The 25,912-nt window shown below is 43.1% G+C and overlaps 1 protein-coding gene across 9 annotated transcripts in view; it reads right to left on the bottom strand.

Moving 5' to 3' along the window:
* The window catches only part of SEPTIN11 (septin 11), a 144,687-nt gene that overhangs the window by 7,451 nt on the left and 111,324 nt on the right, over positions 1–25,912 (bottom strand). For all 9 annotated transcript variants that reach the window (XM_036896805.2, XM_036896812.2, XM_036896803.2 and 6 more), the window contains 6 exons: positions 23,790–23,976; positions 20,527–20,688; positions 17,071–17,167; positions 16,142–16,310; positions 2,950–3,082; positions 1,456–1,643 (listed from right to left, as the gene is read on the bottom strand). In XM_036896805.2, the coding sequence (XP_036752700.1) occupies positions 1,456–1,643; positions 2,950–3,082; positions 16,142–16,310; positions 17,071–17,167; positions 20,527–20,688; positions 23,790–23,976 (936 nt within the window). The remainder of the gene's footprint in view (positions 1–1,455; positions 1,644–2,949; positions 3,083–16,141; positions 16,311–17,070; positions 17,168–20,526; positions 20,689–23,789; positions 23,977–25,912) is intronic.

Here is a 25,912-nt window from a genome sequence, read left to right as displayed (position 1 = left end):
TCCCACTATACTTAGTTACAAAGCACCTTCTAGAACTGGATTGTAATCCAGGCAATTGGCACTCTCAGAATCAATCGAGCATAACTAAATTGCCAACCCTTGGAGTCCTGTGATCACGTGGGTCTGTACCAGCCGCATTAAAATCACACCACCCCTACCCCAACTGCTTCCCTTGCTTAGAAAATTTACTTGCTCCCTTGCTCTCTTGACATGTTTTCTGCTGTCTCAGAGCTTGGAAAGTCAAAGCCTATCAAGTATAATTTAAACCCTCTCTGTGTTCACTGTAGCAGTGTGTTCTGAGTCCTGCCACAGGCAGCGTGACAGGAGTCCTCGGGCGACTCTGCATGTCCACCAAGACTAAGTGAAATCACCATCACGCCCCTCTTTCGTGATGGGCCTGAGTTACTAGGAGGGCTCAAGCCTACCGGCTATGGTTTTTAAGGCTGTAACTTCCTGCGAACTCGAGTAACAACATTTTTGTTGTTCACTTAGTTGTCAGCCTTTTCCCTAGGACCTTAGCATCTAAGGATGAAGAGCAGAATCCTGAAACATGTTCTGAAGTGCCTTATTGCTGCCCCAAGAGTGGACGGAGGGCAGTGTCCATGGGCTCACCATCTAACCACCACAAGGCTTTCCTCAAAGCTATCTTACTGACCATTGTGCTCGCTGTCAAATAAACAGCGATTGTCATAAAGCTGTACTCTCTGGTCTTCAAGGGGATTTGACATAGAGCTTCAATCCAGCAGAGAATTTCAAGGAAAGGCCCAAATCTCCCACAGGATTCAGGCAGCTGCTATTAGAGTATCATAAAAAGTGACTGACTCAAGAGCAGAATCTGACTGCTGGGCACATCAAATCAAGACCATATTAAAAAATGGTTTTGTGTGGGTATATGGGTATCTAGAGGGTTGGTGGGGAGTGTCTTAACTGGATGAGCATTCTGACCCACTTTCATAATAAAATGATTCACCATCTTGTTGAACTTAAGAGGAAAACTAGTGGCCACCAGCAGTTCTTACAAATCTTTCATTTTGGGAATAAGACTTCCAATGACTGGCTTATCAAGCTTTACAATAAAGAATATAAAAATAATTTTAACAATCATAATTTTAGGATACTCTTTATAAAGAGTCATGAGTATTGTCCCCAGAGAGCAGTGGAGAGAAATAAGCTGTCTTCTTGAGAATCCTAGTGTTGGTGCAGAAGATGCTACTGGAGACAAAAGGTTACTCCAGTCCTCACTGCTCAACCGTGTGCTCAAGTTTTATAAATTAATGTTTGTGTACCCTTTAGAAATACTTTAAGAACCTTCATCATCTTTCCTGCACTGTAGATAAAACTTGCTTTTATCTTTCTGGTAACAGACCAATTTCCAGTCTGTAAATGGGAAAAGCAGAGACATGCAAGAGAAATAAATTGTTAGAGGGTCCCCGTACATGAGGGGCACCCGCTTACTTTTTCTTATCCTTGTCTTTCTTGGTTGGCTGGGCCCCAGACTGCTGGGCCTGGGACTGCAGTAACTGAGCCGCAGCTTTTTTCTTCTGGAAGCTGTTGACCTCCTCCTCCAGCTCCTTCTTCTTGTCTTCCACTTTCTTCTTCTCCTCCTGGTGTGTCCGCTTGAGGAGGTCAAACTTCTCGTGGAGCTGGAGAGAAGAAGAGGACAGGCATGGGGAAGGGAAAGAGAAGCTTACTGGTGTAGGTTATTTGGATCTGTTGAAAACTAAAACGTGTGCAGTGTTGCTGCACATGCTGAATTATAGAAGTGACAACCCATCTGGTGCTCCGGGAGGGGCCAGGCTGGAGTGGCCAAGAGCAGCCTTGGAGCCCTGTAGTCCTACAAAACTTGAACCCCTTAGGATTAAAAGGAATCCTTATACTCTTTTTCTGATAATACATGTTCATTGTAAAAACCCATGAAGAAGATAAAGACTATTCATTTTCTTAATAAGAAATTCACCCTAGTGGGTAACAGTAATTTTTTACTTCTGGTTCTTGTTCAAAATGTGTAATACACATATCCTTAGATCCGTACACATTGCAGAAACAAAAACTGGGAGGAAGGAACAAAGGGAGGGAGGCAAGGAGGTAGGGAGGAAGGAAGGACAAAAACCATACTAGATAATTCTAGCTTTTTATCCAGCATCCACTTGGTACTTAAAGCCAACAGCAAATAAGGCTCAACTTTTCTTTCTATGCAGCAAAACTATGCTGAGTGCTTAACTATGTAAATAACTTCTAAGTTTCACTATAAAGATAAATTAATAGGGAATGATGAGGGGACTGTTTAGACAATTTCATTTGGAAATGTACTGAGCTATAGGTCAACTGAGATACTCATTTTGTATCATCAGAGGCAAACATGTTAAACACACACACATGCTCTCTCTTTCCCAATGGCTCAGTGTGACAGCAGAAATCCATGTGAAATTCAGGGAGACAGGTAATTTGGCCTGGGCAGGGGAGTGTGATGGACTCTGGACGGGACTGCATGCCTGCCAACGGGGAAGCATGAGTGCAGACATGGTGTGCAGAGACCACTGCCCGCCACGTACCACAGAAGAGCCCCTCCACGTTCAGGTCACTGAGTTGATTGATGGTAAAATAGCAATAGTCCCAGAATCCCAAATCTTAAGTTTAAAGATTAGTAAACTGAGGAAACAAGGAACATGAGACCAGGTCTGAAGATTTAAGACCTAGTTTTATTCTCAGCTTTGTTACTAGGTATGTGACTGCATAAATCACTTAACCCTTATGACTAGCTTTTATCATCTGTAACAAACGGAATAAGAATATCTGACTTACTTTTCTTACCAGGTTAGTATGCCACTCATATGATAATATATATGCACAATGTATAATATGTATTTTAGAACAGTGTGAAATCCTATAAAATGTGAAAAGAAACACTTGGCTTATGTCTCTCTCCCTTGAGGAGGACAGGAGGCTTACCTCTTTCTCTGCCTCTTTAAGCTCAGCTTCTTTCTCCTTCACTCTCATAACAAACATTTGCCTCATTTCTTCTTCTTTCTTCTGAAGTTCTCCCAGAAATTCATTCCTTTTTGCTTCATATGTCTCCTGAAGACTATTCAAAAGCCACAAACCAAGGATAGTGTTGTGAAGTCGCATAATAAGAAATTTCAGTTCATATCATTTCTACCCATCCACTTCCCAAAATAGATAAGGCTGCCACTTGCCATATTAAAGGACACCTTAAATGACCATATTAAAGGACATCTAAAATTCTTTTTAGTTATGCAGCCGTCAGAAAGACAAGTGCATCAAGACCAGAGATGAGTCAATGAGCACAATGCAGCACTAAAGGGGTGTCTCTTTCTGGCCAGGTTTTATCCTACATATATTCATGCAGGCAAAGGCTGGGATGCGCTGGTTGGTATCTTCCAGATCAGCCCCAAAGTAGACAGTGCAAACATTTTAGAATTTTAGAAGACGGAGGCAGCATAGTATAGGGAGGGAAATGCAGAGGCACCAGTCCACACAGGTCAGAGTTTGGATTCTGGCCATAGCAGTGACTGACTGATCTTGGGAATTCCACAGCCTCCAAGCCTCAATGCTCTCTGTGGAAGATGTAGACGCAACAGCACTTACCTTCTAGGATGTGATCCGGAAATTAAGTGAGGACAAAGTGAGGAAAGCATTCACATAACATCAGTGCTTAACAATGTTACCCTCCCCCATCATCTCCCACCAGTCCCCGATTTAGAAAAGAAATACAGCGAACCATCTAAAGAGACAATAGTTTAACGAAAGACATTATAGCAAATAGCTACTTTTCAAGTTATAGTACCAACTGTAAATAGAGCAGGAAGAATCTTCATTTTTATTTTAAACCCCATCCTCCTCCTGTCTACAGAATTGAGAGCCCAGCATTTTAAACTGAATGCCAGACTTGGCTTTATCTCTAAGTCAGAACAAATATATTTACAGAAAGTTGTCTTTGGTAAGACAGCTCAAGAAAACATATACCAAACCCACAAACAGAAACATTTGCTGATATTTTATAAGGTGTTATTTCTATTTCTCCCTTGCAATTTCCCTAGAAAAAGAACTGCTTAGTGACACAAGTCTGTAGGATTATCCACCGGTACCCATGGTTGACCAAATTCATCCGAAGTGCTAACTCCATACTGGACAGCACCTGTGGATGACCCCAGGCACCCTGCAGAGGCCCCCAACATTCACACTTTTCCTTTTAGGAAAAAAAAGGACATTCAGGTGGTGGGAGCAAACGTGCATGTAGCTATACCAAGACCTGAACAATCAGAAAACCTATTAGGTAGAGTTGTTTATTCATCTATAATCAACTATTAGTTGATTAAAAATAAGTTCTCCTGCCCTTGAGTGTCAACACTAGCTATTCCTAAACAATCATGTGTTTTGAGTTTCCAGAGGTATATTTAGCTTTCACGTTATTTTATGAGACAGAAACAAATTTGGCCCATGTTAATGTTGGCTGATATTGACGGCAATATTTGGACTTGAAATTTAAGATATATAGCCACAGAAATACAGAAATGTGTTAATAAGATAATTCATAGACTTGATTTTCCTTGTTAGCCTCTAATAAACTCTTCCCTATTGTATGGGTTAGAATTGCCAAAGGCAAAAAGATGACTTATCTCTGCTACAAAATTTGGGGAGAAACTCAGTTTTTGTTGATTTTAGGATAATGAATACTTCTTTATAACAAGCAGTGGAATACCTTTTACAGAAACACTACCCAAAAAGTGTTTCAGAAAATCACTAGTTTCAAGAGATCTTCAAAAGAAGGTTTTCAAGTCAAGTGAGTAAAGGAAAAATTCTGCGCGACCCCCCTTTAGGCGCGTCACAGTTCACAGTGGCTCCTGAGCCTGACAGCCCATCAGGATGGCCCGGGCATGTTTTATTTGACTTTTGTAAACATTGTTTCCTAACTCCACTCCTGGAGATGCTGATTCAGGATGTCAGGCTAAGGCAAAATAATCTGTATTTTTTAAATGCTTCCCAGGTGATTTGATGTAACAAATTTGCCAACTACGGCTTATCTCAAATGCTCCAAGAAGCCCTTTAATAAAAGTTGACTGACTTAGAGCTCCCCAAATTTGTTTCATCATGAAAACCAAGCCACCCACAGAGTGACTGAGGCTTACGCTACCCAGAATACTGAGAACTCTCAAGATGACTCTGCCTTATCCAGTTCCAGCCACAACCACAACCTAGCACATGCTTCTGGAGATTTATTTTCAAACTATGGGTCATGACCCAGCCAAGGGTCTTACCCAGTCTTTTCAAAGGAAAGGTTTAATTGGATAGAAAATACCAGAGTGCACCGCAGACAGTAACAGCAGGTATTACTTCATCAACTGTGTATACTGGGTCACGATGTAGAACACACTTTCTAGGGAAGGTGGCAGCCAAAATTGGAAAGCCCATGCCTTCAAGAAAGCACAGGACAACACTGCCACTGGCCAGATAGCCTCAGCCAGGATTCTGGTAGCAGTTTTGACATCCTGGGTTGCAACAGGAAACTGGACTCGACAAATGCTACTTATTAGATCACTGTAACTAAGCATATGAACCAGCTTTTGAACTCTGACACTGGAAGTGAAAAGCAATATGTAAAAAGGAACTCACAAAAGCCCACTCCAAGGAGTTAGCATTACAGTGAGTCACTTAGAAATGGCTTAGAATCACCACGGCATCCACAGAATCCTATTCCTCCAGCACCTCTGCCGATCAGGCTGTACGTGAGATACCAGAAAACCTCATGGGTGCTTCCTGCCACAAAAACCATCAAAAAGGAACTGCTTCTATGTCATCCATTCACAGATACCTAAAGTGATGGCCCCTTTTGCAGTTTTTAGCTCTTCCCAATTTTTAATTGTAGTTATTAACACTCTTTTCTAAGTGAGAAATGTACAATATTTTCATGAGATTTTTAGGCTGGTTGAAACTGAGGATTTTATCTCATTTTCTCTTAACAGCCCTTGGTAGAGGTGGGTTTTGCTCATGGGAGTTCTAGGAAGGGAGGATGCATCTAAACATTGCCGTTCATCCTTCATCCTGGGAATTCCCACGGCATAATTCTCTCCTTGTTACAATCTCCTGGAACCACCTAGTGACAGGGATGCCAGAGTGTAACATCGCCAGTATTTATGCAACAATTCACCTATGAGAATTCATTACTCCTTACCACGACCCAATAATGTAGGTATTTTCACCACCTCCCGTTTTATAGAGAACCCTGGCCACTGAGCTGTTTAGTAATCAGCCCAGGTCACACAGTGAGGTGACAGAGCCAGAATCCACACCTGGGCTGCAGAGCTCAGGCAGGAACTCTACCCACTGCACTGCATGGCTGGTGAACCAAGCCCCACACACTCCTATGAACAGGTCTCAGAGGCCTGAAAGCTCTGGGATCTCTTGAGAGAATGGTGGTAACGGCACTTTTTGTGACCTGACAGTCAAGGAGAAAGTGGTGGTCTGAGATGAGGAAGGAGCAGTTTGGACAGGGACTGGTGGGAAGGGAGATGGTGAAACAGGAGAAAAGAAGTAGGGACGAGATCAGTCCAATCCACTCAGGTCCTACAGCCCCGACCTCTTCCATCCCAGATGCCAGCCAGGAAGGGGCTGTGGTCTGGGGCAGGGGCCGGGTGCAGGGAAGGCGTGGTGCTCCAGCTGGGTTGAAGCGTGAGCTCCTAGGCTGCAGGGCAGCAGGTGGGAAGGTGGCCCTGGGTGGCAGTAAGGACACACCAGAACAGACTCCATGGGCTGCACTGCTGGGGACGTTTGCCGGGCTCTGGTGCAGCTGGTTCCTGAGACGCCCAGCGCCCAGGTTGGTTTCTTGTTGTCATAACATTTGGGTGATGGCTGCCACTTACTAGCCTTGGCTTCAGAGGTCCACCTCTGCTTCATAAACGTAGAGGACAAATGGTGGATGAGGGCACCCAGACAGAAGGAGGATCTTCATGGTATACCTATGCAGAAACCCTCTGCTGTGAGAATACCGAATACCTTCAGCCTTGTTTTTCTTCTCTAAGCACACCCAAAATTCATATGGAAAACATCTTCTAAGAGCATCCAGAAATGATGACTTTGAACATTAAAGTCAGGTAAATCACTCAAATTGGCTATGGCTTTTGCTTTTCCTTAGCTGCGTCATCCTTCATGCAGGGTCCCTGCCAGTGGGCTAGACCACAAGCGGGCTCAGGTCCACGGTGGGAGCTGAGAACACCGCACACTCCTCAGCAGGAGAGGCTGAGCCCCTTTCCAAAGTAGGGGTTTCCAAGGGAAGGACAACCGAGTTCATTCCACCTAGCCATCTGCCAAGACATTTGATTCCAAGCCAACTTCCATGTTCTAGGTGACCTTGCCTGCGTCAAGGTGGCCACCTGGATTTGAATGAGTGGATTTCTAAGAGGAAAAACTGTTTACAGTGACCCCAGTGAGAAGAGAGAAGGTATTTATTTAGAAGTCTACTTTTCTCTATTTTTCATACAGAGAAAAGAGTAAAGGCCTTGGCTTTATGTGTATATATACACACACACATATACATACATATATTATGTATTTCCCTCTGTTTCATCATTAACCAGGAAACCTCAGATCAGTAGAAATGGAAACAAATGGTGAGGGGGACACTTGTGAATAAGCATGTGCTGACAAGTCTGGGGCCTCAGTGACATCTACCACCATCCCAGAACAATGGTCTGCACTCAGCCTGCCAGGCCTTGCAGAAGAAGCCTTGTGGGACTGACCCAGAAACACCTGCCCTTGGTAGGTAGTCACGGGGGTAGCGGGGTGGTGCTGGTAGGAGATACTTTAATTAAAATGCCAAAAACAGAAGCATCAGGGGAGGCTGCATGACTGCAGCCCAGGAAATCCGCCACACCCCCGCATCACCAGGGAACCTGAGGAGCCCTGGTGGAGAGAGGCAGGCAGCTCAGGGGATTGCATCTCAGACTCTCTAAATTCCAGACTTGACAAGAACAGCGGTGCCAAATGTTCCTAATATTGGGGGAGGTAAACTACCCCTAGCAGACTTAAGGAACAGTTACATGCATTATAACTTCTGCAGGCAGTTCACGGGCAAGTGATCCAGTCCTGGGGCCTGCAAATTATAGGCTAAGGGCGAACTCTGCCCCCACCTGTCCTGTCAATGCAGTTTTACTGAAGACAACCACAGCCATTCATTTTCCTTATGGTCTCTGCTGCTGTCACACTGCAAGTGCATGACTAGGTAGTTGTGACAGAGACCACATGGCCTGCAGAGCCTAAAATATTTACTCTCTGGCCCATCATAGAAAAAGTCATTTTTCTAGATGTCCCCTGATCTAGCCCAGCTCCTTGTTTTACAGATGAAGAAACTGAGGCCCAGGGAGGTTAGTTAGGTAGTTGAGTGGTAGCAGGGTCAAGACTTGACCCCCGAGTCCTCACTCTGCCCAGTACTCCTCTACACTGCTGGGTTTGAATGAGTTCACTCTGTGAATAAATACAGACAGCCTCTCCTGCACAAAAATGATTTTCATTAGGTTTAATAACCATAGAATCGGCTTGATTTTATAGAGACTATTTTTTGGTCCATGTACTCCAAGGGTTCAATTATTGAACCTTGTGTACACAAATGGCTTAGTACACCTAGCTTCAGAAAGCAAAAGTTCATATGGTTGAAGCTGCCCGCAAGCCAGGATCAAATGATGCAAACTTGGCTAGAGGGTAACTTCTTCTTGGTTAGAAGCCTTCGTCTGGGGTCTCCCTTGTTGCCTTCACACACACACACCTGCCCACAGCACTCCACGGTAGCACTGTACCAGGAGACCAACCCAGGCATTATCAGACTCTCTAAAGCAATTCCCAGAAAACAAATTCCTCCCTCCTCAATGGCAGCTCAGATCCAGGGGGACAGATCAGCCTGCGCTGCACATACGCTGCCTCAGGCACAATGGCCAGCCGGTTCCTGGACAGCAGAGCATGAGTTACAGGACTAGGCACACGAGGAGGAAAAAGAAGCTCTGCCCCCAGTCAGCAGAGGCACTTAGCCCAACACCTCACATCCCCTCAACTTAAATCCCCATTAAGAAACTGTGTGGAATCACGGAAAGATGGCAGCATGAGTAGTTCAGAGGAAATCTCCTCCCCAAAACATATATATTTATGAAAATACAATAAATACAACTATTCCTAAAAGAGACACCAGTGGATGCAGTACAACAGCCAGGATACATCTACATCTGCGATAACTCAGCATCACATGAAGGGGGTAAGATACAAGCCGCGGCCAGGTGGGACCCGAACGCTCCCCCACCCCAAAACCTGGTGGGAAGAAAGGAGTCAGAATGGGGAGGGAGTGAAAGCCCAGGACTGCTAAAAAACCAGCTCTAGAAATCCGCACCTGGAACACAGACACAAGGTGCAAGGGGTGCTGTATATTAGAGAAACGGAAAAGCAAAACCTGGGGGCAGGTCCCCACAACCGGCGTCCCTGAGACAAAAGAAAAGCGAGTGCTTTCTGCAAGTCTTAAAGAGACAGGGACCCCATAGCTGGACGAAGTTGTCCTGGCAGCTGGGAGTACTGGGGAAACTTAGGTGTCCTAAACGGAGGCAGTGCAGCTCTGAAGCCCCTCACAGGACGAGGCAGCCTGCCAGTCGTTCCTCCAACTGGCGTGGACCCCAACACATGGGCCCAGTAGCAGGACAGTGGGAGTGCGCACCGGGGATGGAAGCGCTAGAAGGAACCGAGAGCAGATCCATGTGCCGCAGGGCTAGCCCGCAGTGGCGCGACCGAACAGCCTGGGTGCGGCTCGTGTGCACCGGCAGCAGTGAAACCAGAGCCCAGTAGAAACCCGCGCAGAAAAGCCCTGCGTGCACCAGCGCGGAGCCAGAGGGAGCAGGCGCACTCCCAGGAGCCGACCGGAATCCCAGCCAACACACAGCCGCGCAGGCCAGACCCAAAGGCCGCTGCTGCTACACAGCTGCCCAGCAGGGTTGCCGCTAGCATGGAGGAACGCACCTGGCGTGGCTGCCACTCCCTGCAGGGTTCCACGCTGCTCTGATGGACACCCCGCCCACAGCAGCTTAGGAGATTAACCCGGTGGCTGCTCCAGGAGTGCAGGTAGCCGTCACAGGCAGCAGAGAAGGGCAAGGCATCCAGCAAGCAGGAAAGGACTTTCTTCTCCCAGCTGACACACCCACAACCTGCCTACAGCCACTACAATCACCATGAAAAGGCAAAAAAATCTGGTCCAGACCAAGATAGTTACACCTGAGAAAGGATCTGCAGAGGCAGACCTAACCAGTCTCCTTGAAAAAGAATTCAAAATAAAAATCATAAACATGCTGACAGAGCTGCAGATAAATATGCAAGAGCTAAGGGATGAAGTCCGGTGGGAGATTAGAGACGTTCGGAGGGAGATCACAGATATCCGGAGGGAGATTATAGAAGTGAAACAAACTGGAAGGATTTATAAGCAGAATAGATAAGCTGCAAGAGGCCATTGATGGAATACAAACAGAGAACAGGAACGCATAGAAGCTGATGCAGAGAGAGATAAAAGGATCTCCAGGAATGAAACAATATTAAGAGAACTGTGTGACCAATCCAAAAGGAACAATATCTGCATTATAGGGGTACCAGAGGAAGAAGAGAGAGAAAAAGGGATAGAAAGTGTCTTTAAAGAAATAATTGCTGAGAATTTCCCCAAACTGTGGGAGGAAATAGTTGATCAGACTACGGAGGCACACAGAACTCCCAAGAGACGAGATCCAAAGAGGTCAACACCAAGACACATGATAATTAAAATGGCAAAGATCAAGGACAGGGACAGAGTATTAAAGGCAGCCAGAGAAGGTAAAAAGGTCACCTACAAAGGAAAACCCATCAGGCTTTCATCAGACTTCTCAACAGAAACCTTACAGGCCAGAAGAGAATGGCATGATATATTTAATGCAATGAAACAGAAGGGCCTTGAACGAAGGATACTGTATCCAGCACAATTATCATTTAAATATGAAGGAGGGATTAAACAATTCCCACACAAGCAAAAGTTGAGGGAATTTGCCTCCCACAAACTGCCTCTACAGGGTATCTTAGAGGGACTGCTCTAGATGGGAGCACGCCTAAAAAGAGCACAGAACAAAACACCCAACATATGAAGAATGGAGGAGGAGGAAAAAGAAGGGAAAGAAATAATCATCAGACTGTATTTATAACAGCTCAATAAGCGAGTGAGGTCAGACAGTAAGGTAGTAAACAAGCTAACCTTGAACCTTTGGTAACCACAAATCTAATGCCTGCAATGGCAACAAGTACGTATCTTTCAATAATCACTCTAAATGTAAATGGACTGAATGCACCAATCAAAAGACACAGAGTAACAGAATGGATAAAAAAGCAAGACCCATCTATATGCTGCTTACAAGAGACTCACCTCAAACCCAAAGACATGCACAGATTAAAAGTCAAGGGCTGGAAAAAGATATTTCATGCAAACAACAGAGAGAAAAAAGCAGGTGTTGCAATACTAGTATCAGATAAAATAGACCTCAAAATAAAGAAAGTAACAAGAGATAAAGAAGGACATTACACAATGATAAAGAGCTCAGTCCAACAAGAGGATATAACCATTATAAACATATATGCACCCAATACAGGAGCACCAATATATGTGAAACAAATACTAACAGAATTAAAGGAGGAAATACAATGCAATGCATTCATTTTGGGAGACTTTAACACACCACTCACCCCAAAGGACAGATCCACCAGACAGTAAATAAGGACACAGAGGAACTGAACAACACGCTAGAACAGATGGACCTAATAGACATCTATAGAACTCTACATCCAAAAGCAACAGGATACACATTCTTCTCAAGTGCACATGGAACATTCTCCAGAATAGACCACATACTAGGCCACAAAAAGAACCTCAGTATGACTGAAATCCTACCAGCCAACTTTTCAGACCACAAAGGTATAAAACTAGAAATAAACTGTACAAAGAAAGCAAAAAGGCTCACAAACACATGGAGGCTTAACAACACGCTCCTAAATAATCAATGGATCAATGACCAAATCAAAATGGAGATCCAGCAATATATGGAAACAAATGACAACAACACAAAGCCCCAGCTTCTGTGGGATGCAGCAAAAGCAGTCTTAAGAGGAAAGTATATAGCAATCCAGGCATATTTAAAGAAGGAAGAACAATCCCAAATGAATAGTCTAATGTCACAATTATCGAAATTGGAAAAAGAAGAACAAATGAGGCCTAAGATCAGCAGATGGAGGGACATAAGAGAAGAAATAAATAATATTGAGAAGAATAAAACAATAGAAAATATCAATGAAACCAAGAGCTGGTTCTTCGAGAAAATAAACAAAATAGATAAGCCTCTAGCCAGACTTATTAAGAGAAAAAGAGAGTCAACACACATCAACAGAATCAGAAATGAGAAAGGAAAAATCACGACAGACCCCACAGAAATACAAAGAATTATTAGAGAATACTATGAAAACCTATATGCTAACAAGCTGGGAAACCTAGGAGAAATGGACAACTTTTTAGAAAAATACAACTTTCCAAGACTGACCCAGAAAGAAACAGAAAATCTAAACAGACCAATTACCAGCAATGAAATTGAATCGGTAATCAAAAAACTACCCAAGAACAAAACCCCCGGGCCAGATGGATTTACCTCAGAATTTTATCAAACATACAGAGAAGACATAACACCCATTCTCCTTAAAGTTTTCCAAAAAATAGAAGAGGAGGGAATACTCCCAAACTCATTCTATGAAGCCAACATCACCCTAATACCAAAACCAGGCAAAGACCCCACCAAAAAAAGAAAATTAAAGACCAATATCCCTGATGAACGTAGATGCAAAAATACTCAACAAAATATTAGCAAACCGAATTCAAAAATACATCAAGAGGATCATACACCATGACCAAGTGGGATTCATCCCAGGGATGCAAGGATGGTACAACATTCAAAAATCCATCAACATCATCCACCACATCAACAAAAAGAAGGACAAAAACCACATGATCATCTCCATAGATGCTGAAAAAGCATTCGACAAAATTCAACATCCATTCATGATAAACCCTCTCAACAAAATGGACATAGAGGGCAAGTACCTCAACATAATAAAGGACATATATGATAAACCCACAGCTAACATCATACTGAACAGCGAAAGGCTGAAAGCTTTTCCTCCAAGATCAGGAACAAGACAGGGATGCCCACTCTCCCCACTGTTATTCAACGTGGCACTGGAGGTCCTAGCCACGGCAATCAGACAAAACAAAGAAATACAAGGAATCCAGATTGGTAAAGAAGAAGTTAAACTGTCACTATTTGCAGATGACATGATATTGTACAAAAAAAAACCCTAAAGACTCCACTGCAAAACTACTAGAACTAATATCAGAATTCAGCAAAGTTGCAGGATACAAAATTAACACACAGAAATCTGTAGCTTTCCTATACACTAACAATGAACTAATAGGAAGAGATATCAGGAAAACAATTCCATTCACAATAGCATCAAACAGAATAAAATACCTAGGAATAAACCTAACCAAGGAAGTGAAAGACCTATACCCTGAAAACTATAAGACACTCTTAAGAGAAATTAAAGAGGTCACTAACAAATGGAAACTCATCCCATGCTCCTGGCTAGGAAGAATTAATATCATCAAAATGGCCATCCTGCCCAAAGCAATATACAGATTTGATGCAATCCCTATCAAATTACCAACGGCATTCTTCAATGAACTGGAACAAATAGTTAAAAAATTTATATGGAACCATCAAAGATCCCACATAGCCAACGCAATCCTGAGAAGGAAGAATAAAGTAGGGGGGATCTCGTTCCCCAACTTCAAGCTCTACTACAAAGCCACAGTAATCAAGACAATTTGGTACTGGCACAAGAACAGAGCCACAGACCAGTGGAACAGATTAGAGACTCCAGACATTAACCCAAACATATATGGCCAATTAATATACGATAAAGGAGCCATGGACATACAATGGGGAAATGACAGTCTCTTCAACAGATGGTGCTGGCAAAACTGGACAGCTACATGTAAGAGAATGAAACTGGATCACTGTCTAACCCCATACACAAAAGTAAACTCCAAATGGATCAAAGACCTGAATGTAAGTCATGAAACCATAAAACTCTTAGAAAAAAACATAGGCAAAAATCTCATGGACATAAACATGAGCGACTTCTTCATAAACATACCTCCCTGGGCAAGGGAAACAAAGGCAAAAATGAACAAATGGGGCTACATCAAGCTAAAAAGCTTCTGTACAGCAAAGGACGCCATCAATAGAACAAAAAGGTATAACAAAAATAGGATTACAGTATGGGAGAACATATTCATAAATGACAGATCTGATAAAGGATTGACATCCAAAATATACAAAGAGCTCACATGCCTCAACAAACAAAAAGCAAATAATCCAATTAAAAAATGGGCAGAGGAGCTGAATAGACAGTTCTCTAAAGAAGAAATCCAGATGGCCAACAGGCACATGAAAAGATGCTCCATATCACTAATCATCAGAGAAATGCAAATTAAAACCACAATGACATATCACCTCACACCAGTAAGGATCGCCATCATCGAAAAGACAAACAACAACAAATGTTGGCGAGGCTGTGGAGAAAGGGGAACCCTCCTACCCTGCTGGTGGGAATGTAAACTAGTTCAACCATTGTGGAAAGCAGTATGGAGGTTCCTCAGAATGCTCAAAATAGAAATACCATTTGACCCAGGAATTCCACTTCTAGGAATTTACCCTAAGAATGCAGCACTCCAGTTTGAAAAAGATGGATGCACCCCTATGTTCATCGCTGCAGTGTTTACAATAGCCAAGATATGGAAGCAACCTAAATGTCCATCAGTAGATGAATGGAAAAAGAAGATGTGGTACATATACACAATGGAATATTACGCAGCCATAAGAAAAAAACAGATCCTACCATTCACAACAACATGGATGGAGCTAGAGGGTATTATGCTCAGTGAAATAAGCCAAGCGGAGAAAGACAAATACCAAATGATTTCACTCATATGTGGAGTATAAGAACAAAGGAAAACTGAAGGAACAAAACAGCAGCAGAATCACAGAACCCAAGAATGGACTAATTGTTACCAAAGGGAAAAGGACTGGGGATGATGGGTGGGAAGGGAGGGATAAGGGCGGGGAAAAAGAAAGGGGGCATTATGATTAGCATGTATAGTGTGTGGGGGGCACGGAATGGGCTGTGCAACACAGAGAAGACAAGTAGTGATTTTACAGCATCTTACTACACAGATGGACAGTGACTGTGAAGGGGTATGTGGGGGGGGACTTGGTGAAGGGGGGAACCTAGTAAACATAATGTTCTTTCTGTAATTGTAGATTAATGATACCCAAATAAAAAATAAATAAATAAAATAAAATAAAGAAACTGTGTGGGCTCAGTCTGGACACAGCAACTTTCTGAACACAGAGGAGGCAAGCCTGGCCTCCCCTCCGCCCAGCCCTTGGGCTCTGACAGGGACGCAGCCTTTGCTAGGTCATGGATGCTACACCGTGTGATATTCTCCCCTTCACATTTTGCTCTTCACCTCCAGTCAATGATGGGGGAAAATCAATATGACATTTTCTGCCAGTTATTCCCTTGCCTACTTTTTCATTATTAGAATTATACTGAACCACTGAAAGCCAGTAAGAGCACTTTAAAAAATAAGAGACTTGCTAAGTAAATCAGTTTGGCAAACATGCACCCAGGGCAAACTGTAATGAGTGGCCACACCTTTGCAAATGCCCAGACCAGACTCTGTGCTTCTGTAAGTGTAATGGTTTAGAGCACGGGTTCAAAACTCACCCCGTCACCTCCTACCCGCCGGACTCGGCAGGCTGTTTGTACTCTTGGTGCCTTAGCGTCCTCATGGTTGGACTTTGGACAAGGATACTGCGGCCACTACACTGGTTCATTGAGGTACTGTGGCACCTGGCAATATACTCTATTCAGCTACCCACCCCAGTCCCTGCGTCACCAAGGTCTCAGTTCAGCAAAAGCTTCTGTGGTGCACCAATACACCTGGGAAACACCTGATTGCCAGGTGCCCTCGTACCTGAAGGGCTTGCTGTCAGGATCTGTGTCCTTGAACCCCATCTCTTCCAGCTTACAGCGCCGATACAACTCATAATGGCGGGTGTGAGTCTGTTCCCGTAAATCTTCCATGTTCACACGGATCAGCATCTCCCGAAGCTTCACAAAATCACAATGGTTTTCATTTTCAACTGCAAGAGATGGGCACGAGGCAGGGGGAGGGCTATCAGCAACCATGTTGCTGAAAATCTGAAGTGAACATTCCTCCAAGGAGTTGGTACCACTGCCCCTGAAATCTCTGAGGTCCCAAAGCCATCTGAAGATCCTTTTCTGGATTCACCTCACGTCCCTAACGAAGACAGTTCTCTGACAATGTTGACCATGATCATGATACTGATCCCAAGCGTGCCTGCTGGGGGCCTGCTCAGGGCAGGACACTGTGGGAGGAGCTGTACAAACAGCGCCTTCCCCTCCATGATACTTCTCCAAGTAGGGGTGTGACATTGCTTTGGAGGTGCAGAAGCACGGCTTTGATAAGCAAGCTGCCAGACAGAGGTAGCAGGCTCTCCACTCAAATATCAGGACCCTTGGCTCCAAAGCCAGGCCACCTCTACCACTCCATGCTGTCTGGAACTGTACAAGACAGTTTTATATCCTGTCTCCTTAAATTTTATCAACAACACCATGAAAAAAGTTTTCTCATTCTAGAGAAATTGAGAAGAGTCATAAAAATTGTAATTTCCCTAGCAATCTCAAAGATACAGTTTCTTCTCACTTTTCACAGATTTATGGCCCTTTTTCAGAAAAAGGAAAGGATTGATGGATCATAAACCAATGAAGGAAATTTTCATAGCTGGGTACACACCCTGCTTTCCCCGACCACAGGTGAGGACCTCCCCAAACACAGTGGGAGGGAAGAAACGGGGACCCTTCCCAGTGATGCGCACATACCCTGCACCACGCCCCAGGGGTACTGCCGGGCCTTTGCCATCTTGTTGCCGATCTTCACCTCTTCAGTGCTGCCGACCACTGCAAAGGGGAGATGGACCTGCCGGGCAACACAGGAGAGAGAGCAGTGTTCTTCCCCAGCTCTGGCAAAGACTGGCTCTCCACCCACTCCACACTGTCCTCCCTCCTGCAGGCCTCCACTTAGTGACAAGAGAAAACAGGGAGGAGGGTAGAAGTGGTAGGAGACTGCAGGTTGGGGATAGGAGATGAGCTTCGTGGATCTCACCCCTCCTACACACAAAAATGAGTATTTGATAGGAGCTAGATTCCAGTGGAAACTGTAGGAGTCTTTACAACCATACAGTAAGCTTCAGATGCGTGTTGTCTAATGCAGTAGCCACAAATATATGTGGCTATTAAGCACTTGAAATGAGCTTGGTGGGATCAAGTCACTGAATTCTAATTTTCGTTACCTTTAATTAACTTACATTTAAATTAAGAAAACAGAAGCAGTTATAACATGTTTTTCCATTAACTATAACTTTACTGTTTTGGTAGGACTGCATTTCACTTTGCTTTAAACTCAAATCTAAAAAAGGAAGAACCAATTTGGTCAATATGGTATGATTACTAAGAAGGAAAATTATCTTTTTGGTACTTATTTCATATTGAAAAAAGTAAGTTATGCTAGGACTAACCTGGGTATGCATCCAAATTGGGATATGCTGTAATTGTAAAATAAACATTGGACTTCAAAGACTTCCTATGAAAACATTTCATCAAAAAATTTATATTGATTACATATTAACATGATACTATTTTGGATATAGTCAGTTAAATAAGCTCTTAAAATTAATTTTATATTTCTTTTTACTTTTTAAAATACGGTTACTGGAAAATTATTTAAATTACTTGGGTAGCTCACATTGCATTTCTACTGAATGGCACTGCTTTACCCAGTTGATCACTGCACAAAATTCTAGTCAGAAATACACTCTAGCCCAAATTACTGGCCCAAGCCTTGCAACCCAGACTTATTGCAAGCGGGGATGATGTTCAAGACAAGTGACTGTTCTGTGCTGGTTTATTTGGTAGCTATGGCTACACTGGGGCGGGGCTGGGGTGTTGTACTTCCATCGTTCCTGTTAGTCTGTAAGAGTAAGAAGATTTGAGATGGCTGCTCTGAGAATTATGATCTTGAGTTCCTTGACCCAGGATTCTACCACAGTTAAGTCGAGAAAAACAAGAATGCTTTAAAGCCAAATTCCTCTCCCACAGAGAGCTTGGTGACACTCCGCCCAGGATGCCCAACTGGCTTTTTGTCTCATGCTCAAGATATTTATATTTTCTGTAGGAAGGAAACAATGCACATTCTCTTTCTCAAACTCCAAGTCTGGAATGAAAACGTGTTCCCTGAGAATGAGGTGTAACAGGAAACTTCCGGCCAACATTTTGGTGTAATGACGGAGCAAACAGCTTTCTCCACTCAAACTGAATGACAAAAGTAATTGTCAAGGAAATCTGTTCCCCGAATACCATGTGGGACTTCATTATCAGGAACTGTTAGAAATGAAGAGCCTAATCTTACTACACTGATGGACAGTGCCTGCATTGGGATATGGGTGGGGACTTGATAATATGGGTAAATGTAGTAACCACATTGTTTTTTCATGGGAAACCTTCATAAGAGTGCATATCAATAATACCTTAATAAAAAATTTAAAGAACTAAAATAAAATCATAAAAAAAAAAAGGAGAGCCTAAAGAAAACTTCAATAGGAAAGAGCAAGATTAAATTGGGAATATCAGTTCTATTAATCTGATAGAGACCAAAGGTTCATGAGTATTTTCTTTCCAAGAAATTTCACACAAATTTAGTTCCATGACCATGCAAGGTGATTTCAAAGGATGGGGAGGGATACAAAGAGAAAACTGGATGATGTTCATTCATATTATTTATTGAATCCGTCACTGACATCCCAAATTGTAGGTCTACAGCAGAATAAACAAGAGCCATCTCGGCCTAAGCTTCTGACAATGTTATAAAATGAGCATGCTGCTTACTTGGGTGGCAGTTACTACAAAGGCCGAGTGTTGCCGCTAGAGCTGAACTGCCTGGGTTCAAATCCCACCTCCACTATTGACAGCTGAGCGCTCAGATGCTGGGCTGCAGCCCCCCACTTGTGAGGTAGGAATAATAGTAAGACCAACCCCCAGGACTGCTGTGAGGACTACATGTAAAGCCTCAAACAGTGGCTGGTGCATATTGAATGCTCCAAAAATGTCAAAAATACTGGGTGCTGCTCTTATTAGGTAGTTCTCAATACACATAATCAGAGGATTTTAGAGGTGGACGAGACCTTCTGTGTCATCCAGTTTGATCCTGTATAGGAACTCTCTCTACAGTGTCTCTTCTAAGTGAGTTGAAACAGCATCTGTTGTCCACATATCACCTGTGGCGGGAACTGGCTACTTTAATGGAGTGTTTGTTATATCTCAGGGGTGCCCACTTCACACTGAAGCCAAACCCCTCACTGCTCTGCCAGTTAACCTGGGTTCTGTCTTCTGAGTAAATGCAGTCATCACTCCCCCATACAACACCCTACCTGTCACAGCGCCTCAGGCCACTTTCCCTGGGAGTCTCTGCCCCCAGTTTCTGCCAGGGATTCCTCAGCCTTTACTGTCCCGACCACAGGAGCCCAGAGCAGCGGGGAGCTGGACACCTCTGATGAGTGGAATCCCTAAATGTACTTACTGTATGGAGTCACTCTTTGAATAACAGTCCCAGGGAGGGGAAATGCTATATTTGCTTCCAAAGTCCTAGTCATATTGCAAATAATTTATAGAAGAGATTCCTCCCTGCATGATAAAAGCCCTCGATAGAGGAGGCCACATGCTGAACTGAAGAACCAAGAACCAGTTTTGTGGAATAACCCTAATCTCCTTAATTATGATGGCAAGCAACACAGGGCTCAGACCAGATGGGCTGGGTTGAAATCTCAGTGCTGCTATTAACGAGATGGCTTTGGCCAAGTCATTTAATTCTCAACTTGCCTAATGATTCAGGAAAGGGTGGGGGGAAAAAGAAGGCAGGAAAGACAGGAACCAATCACAAAAGCGAAAGTGAGGCAGGTGGACATATTTCTGACAACAAAGACAGAACAAGCAGAGATCTATTTCCTTTAAGCTCCTTGATGTGAATGGTGACCTGCTGGCATTCCCTTCCCACAGCATTTGTTATAGATCATAACTGCTGGAGCGGGAAGGAAATTTGAGATCTCCTTGCCTAACTCTCTCATCTGACAGATGGAGAAACTGAGGAGCAGGGTGGCTGAATGAGCTGACATCACAGAAGAGCTGGACCACACTAGTCTGGTGTTCCAGCTACTGTATGATGCTGCTACTAGGAAAAGCTGTCAGGAACATCACTAGTTGGTCCTTTCTTACTTGAGGACTTACACTCATTGTTGCATTAATCTCTGCCACCGTTTCTTCATCTGTGGGGAACTGATATATCTGGACTCCATTGCTGACTAGTTCACTCATGATCTTACTCTTGAATTTGTGCAATTCATTCTTGGCAATGGTGTCAGCTTTTGCAATTATTGGAATGATGTTCACCTATAAAACAAACACATCTATTTTGACACAATTCCAACATAAGAAAAACAAATGGGTAAAACATAGCAAAAAATTATATAAAAACTGTAAAACTTCACTTCAAAAAAAAGAGATACTGAAAATCAGGCTTTCTACCCAGATGTAAAATTAAGAAGATATGGGATAATCTTTTAGTTCCATCTGTGAGCGCTTTTACTTCCTCTCATCCGGCACAGAAAGCATACTTGTAATTTCCTCTTCTGTGCTACCAGTTAAGAGGAAGTGTCCCTCTATGACAAATAGCGATAACAAAGAAGTCTATTCTTTGAATAATCAGCCACTCCCTTTAGACTCCTCCAGCTACTTTAGGAGCTTGATTTTTGCATGCTCCTAACAGTGTAATAATAAAGGTTTTCATAGTTAAAATAGTGGAATAGTCAGCTTCACACAGGACAACACCCTTTTCTTTCTTATGATGATCTGAAAACTACCAGCAGCAGAGAACTGAAGTATTAACCCAGGTAAAAATGGTTTGGGCTCCTTTAAAATTTTTCAAAATCACATGAACTAGTTCTTTTCAAAATCAACTTCTCTCACGTTACTCCTTGGTGCCAGAATGAGACCTCGTGCCAAAGACAAGGCTCACTTTCAGAGCATCAGTCACCAAGACCAGGAGAACAAGGGCGTAGAGCCCAGGATGAGAGCCATGGGCACCCTCGGACTCAAGCTCCAGCTCCCAAGGGGGGCCATTCTCCTCCCACTTCCCCCAGCACAGTGCACAGCACACAGGTAAGCAAATTCCTTTTTTTAAGATTAACTTTCCTCTACTCCTTTGTAGGTACAGAGGTTTCAATAAGATGCTACTGACATCTGACAGCTGGAGCCATGCTCTCCACCCAGCTCAGGGAAAAAGGGAAGGAGGCAGCAAGCAGCAGTCCTAGCCAGAGAAGACAGTCTTCAAGGAGGTGTTCTGGGTTGCTTCTGCATTCCTTTGCTTCTCCTTGTATTTCAAGAGCCAAATCAAAATTCCTGATAAACCAGAATGAGATGACACGCTGATAGAAAAATGTATTCTTCACCCTATTTATTCCTCAACCCACTCCTAATCTCATCACGCTTAGACTTTGTCCGCTAAGTTACATACTGAGAGAAACATCATTGACAGTGAGGAAATGTTTAGAACAAGGACCCGAGGAACAAAAACTTCCCCGTACACAGAGTACTCAGTTAATATAGATACAGACAAAATGGCAGAGAATCACAGTTTCTTGGCCAACTTGATCAGAGATATACACAGATCAATCTTAGATTTAAAAATACCTTTTTTTGCAGTGTAGGTGCTTTATTATCTTTTCTGAAATCATTATATATCTGCCTTACTCTTCACTGTGCTTATATATAAGAACCTTGAAATTAACATTTTCAGATACTATCTAGCACCCCAAACATATGGAAATATCAATTCTTTGAAAGCAGTTTAACCTGTTCTGTGTTTTGCCTTTTATTCTTTTTTTTTAGCTGTGTTTGTTTTGCCTTTTATTCTTTCCCTTTTTATATCAACTCCACTAAGGATAATCCTATTGTTGGATATGAGCCTGGCTTGGTCTACAAACTCCCCACCCTCTCTGCCCAGGGCCCTTCCCAGCCTGGCTCTCAAGGATATAGCAGTACAGGGAGCCTGCCTCTGCCCAGGACCCCTCGCCACCATCCAGGACTAACAGCAGCTGAATCAAACACAATGAAGATGGGTTTCTATTTGTGCTCCTGAGAGTCCTCGAGCTACAATAACCCTTCCGTGCTGTTAGGATATTTCTCTGTAAACCAATCAGCCCACACATGTGGGAAGACCAAGCGGCCTGGCTCTGCTTCGGCCACTGCTGGCCCTTTGTGACCGGGTCAGACAGGCGCTGGGGACAGGCTGACCTGAGTGTTCCTGCGCTATAATGTCCCTCTGGAGAGAGAGCGTCTTTTAAACAGTGTTGTTTGGACAAAAAGTAACACCCAACAAAGCCCTCTAAAGACGATAAGACTTTTAATTGAACTCAAAAGAGGATTAGAAGCTAAGGGAAAATACCACAGCTTTGTTTCGTGGTTGATCTTGCTGCCATTTGCTTCTTTTTTATTTCAGAATGCATTGTCTTCCATTTATTTCAGAATGGAAAATCAAATTAATTGTAAAGTGAATCACCAAATGTTATCAACCTTATCAGTCCCTTTCTTCAAATGCTGTGGAAGAGGTTATTAATGTGTAAAGCTCAGGGGTCAAACCGAAACTAAGACTCTACTTCTTTCGAACACAAGGGTCCAGTTCAGTTTTTAAGTCTAAGAAGCTGGACCGCACTTATCATGTTGTATAAAATTAACATCTTTTTTTTCTCCTAAACTTCCAAGTAAAGCCAAGCCTTTAAAAACCTTTTAAAGAAAGATTCAGATAAAGTTTTTAAGTTAAGCATTGTGAATTTGTATTTCAGTCTCCTTAAATTTAACCCTTCCTGTGACCCTTTAGTTGTTTCCACTATATAATCCCCCAGTCCCATCAGAGCATTTATGGGTACTAATTGAAGAACTAAAAATACTTTTTAACAAGCTACATGGATTTGTTTGTTTTATTCTGTTTCGCCTAACATTCAGAGAGGTTTTGAAGCATTTTCTCACACTGCTAACTAAACCCTATGGTTCTGCAAACCAGAAAAGATAAATTACGGGGTTGGAGAAAGGGGGAGGGATGTTCAAGGCAAGAAACTACTCTGTATGATACTATAATGGTGGATATACGTCTATGAATTTGTCCAAGCCTACAGACTGTACAACACAAGAATGAACCTAATGTAAACTATGGACTTTGGGCGATAATGACATGTCAGTGGAGGTTCATTGATGGTTAACAAGTGTACTCATGGAGGGGGACTTTAATAATGGGGAAGACTACATGTGAGGAGGAAGGGGGTGATGGGGAATCTCTGTATTTTCCTCTTAATTTTGCTGTGAACCTGAAACTGCTCTAAAAATATTCTTTAAAAAAACAAACAAACAAATCACACTGAAAACAGAGCTCCATCAGGACCTTCAGATAAAGGCTATCCAAATGGAGAGTGGATGGTAACCAGGATAGCAGTGAGTACCTTGCTGTCCAGCTTTTTCATGGTGACCAGGTCCAGGGACTTCAGTGAATGTCCAGTGGGGGCAATGAAGTAGAGGCATGCGTGGATCCTGGTGTCGTGGTAGTTGAACAGAGAACGTTTGATCTTTAATTCCTCTTGCAAGTAGGCCTCAAATTGGGCATCGATATATTCCACTATCGGCTTATAGCTAGAATGCAGAGGAATGTTTTTTAGAACACATTTTCAAATCAGCATGTGTCACATCTCAAACCTCTCTCACAGTGCAGCGTGGAATAGTCCTCCGGTGAAGCCTTCACTGATTACCCCTTCCTAAGAGCTAAAGCACAAGTTCCTCGCCTTAGCGTCCAGGCTGTGCGCCATGTGGCCCCTGGACATCGCTCCAGGCTCCGCCCTCCACTCCCTCCCTGGCTCACCTTTTCAGTCCCAGCAACTCCCAGCTGCCAGCACGGGCGCCACCTAGCAAGCTCTCATCTGCCTCCAGGCCTCCGCTCGTGCCACCCGCAACCTGGCAAAAGTCTTCTCCCTATTATTCTCCGTTAACATTCATCCTTTAAAACAGCGATTATGAATATGTGCAGCAAGCTTTCACTTCCCCCATGGAAGATCATGTTAGGAATGGGCCAACACTAAGCCTCAAAACCTGTCTCAGGGAGGTGATCCGACAGCCTCTCCCAACCGACCGGCATTGGCGCACCAAAGGAAACCGGTTAGTGATGTCAGGATACGGCGTCACTTCCTTGTGGGAGCTCTTCCCGCATCCTTTGCTCCATCCTCCTGAGAGGTAAGGGTGCTCTGTGCTCTCATAAACCCGTGTGCATGTTCCTTAGCTTCGTTACAAATGGTGGGCCCTGGACCATCATGAGCTTCAAGATTCCTGCCAACTCTAAAACTGTATGATTTGAAGGTAAACTTTGTAACCTTTTCTTCTCACCAAATCATGGTTCAAATGTGTTTTGAATAATTACATATGATTCTATTAACTGACCATAATCATTAATAGCATACTGAGAATGCATGTTCAATAAGCCATATGGAATTCTACAGGGATTTAGTGCATCAGGTCACCGTGGAAAAACCACAGATATTTCCAGGTCCCCCAGGGCACTGCTCAGGAGACGCAAGCTGCAAGGGTGTTGGTCTAGTAGGGATACCATGGGTCCATTCTTCCCAACTTACTACCTTGCTGAGGGATGGTAGAAGTTTTAAGAAAAATAAAAACCTTTCAGCACTCAACTTCCAGACCCATAAGTAATTTGAAATACTTGAAAGGAAGTATTATAATGAGGATGACAGAAGATACCCGAAGAGAAAAGACAAAGCAACCAAAAACAAACAAACAAAAAAACCAGACTTATGAACCAAAACCCAAAAGCAGTCAGAAAAAAGTTTTTTGATATTTTTTCCTTGGTGAGTCATCACAATCCTTTGACTCAATTTGAGCAGACAAAATGTCTAGAGGTTTAAAGAAAAAGCAGAATGTGCCTCAGCAAAAATCAAGTTCTAAATATGACAAGAGAAATCCCAGTAAGTTCCAATAGAAAGGATGAGCAAGTGGTAAGATTTTTGTATGTTTCCCAAATTTTAAAATACAAATATTACATAACAATAGTGATAATCATTATTATTATAGGGTAGTTATATAGGATGGTAGTTAGAATCATAGATTCAAGCCAGATGACCTAAGGCCCAAACTCCGACCCCACAACTTACCATCTATGTGACTTTGGGCAAGTTACTAAACCTCTCTGTGTCTTGATAGCCTCATAAGTAAATGAAGGACAAAAAAAAGTCCTGTATTAAAAGAGCTATTGTGACAAGAAGGTGAGCTAATATATGTTAAGGGCTAGAACACAAGAGTGAGATGTAACTATTTCACAGTAATACAATAAAAATAATATAATAAACAAATAAGAGAAAAAAGCAAGCCTGACTTTTAAAAAAGACAGAAAAGACAAAAACAAACAAACAAACAAAAAGGAACTTCACATTCACCCAGCTCCATGGTAACTGTTCTGCTACTGAGCTCCTATCCTGCTTGTGGGGAAGTGCACCAGGCCACTCCGAGGAGGCCTGCCCAGTCTGCCATTCCTGGCCTGATCTTTTAGTCTACTAACACTGAGGCA

Source organism: Manis pentadactyla, chromosome 5 (genome assembly GCF_030020395.1).
Source record: "Manis pentadactyla isolate mManPen7 chromosome 5, mManPen7.hap1, whole genome shotgun sequence".
Taxonomy (NCBI): domain Eukaryota; kingdom Metazoa; phylum Chordata; class Mammalia; order Pholidota; family Manidae; genus Manis; species Manis pentadactyla.
This window is presented reverse-complemented; position numbering and strand designations above follow the sequence as displayed.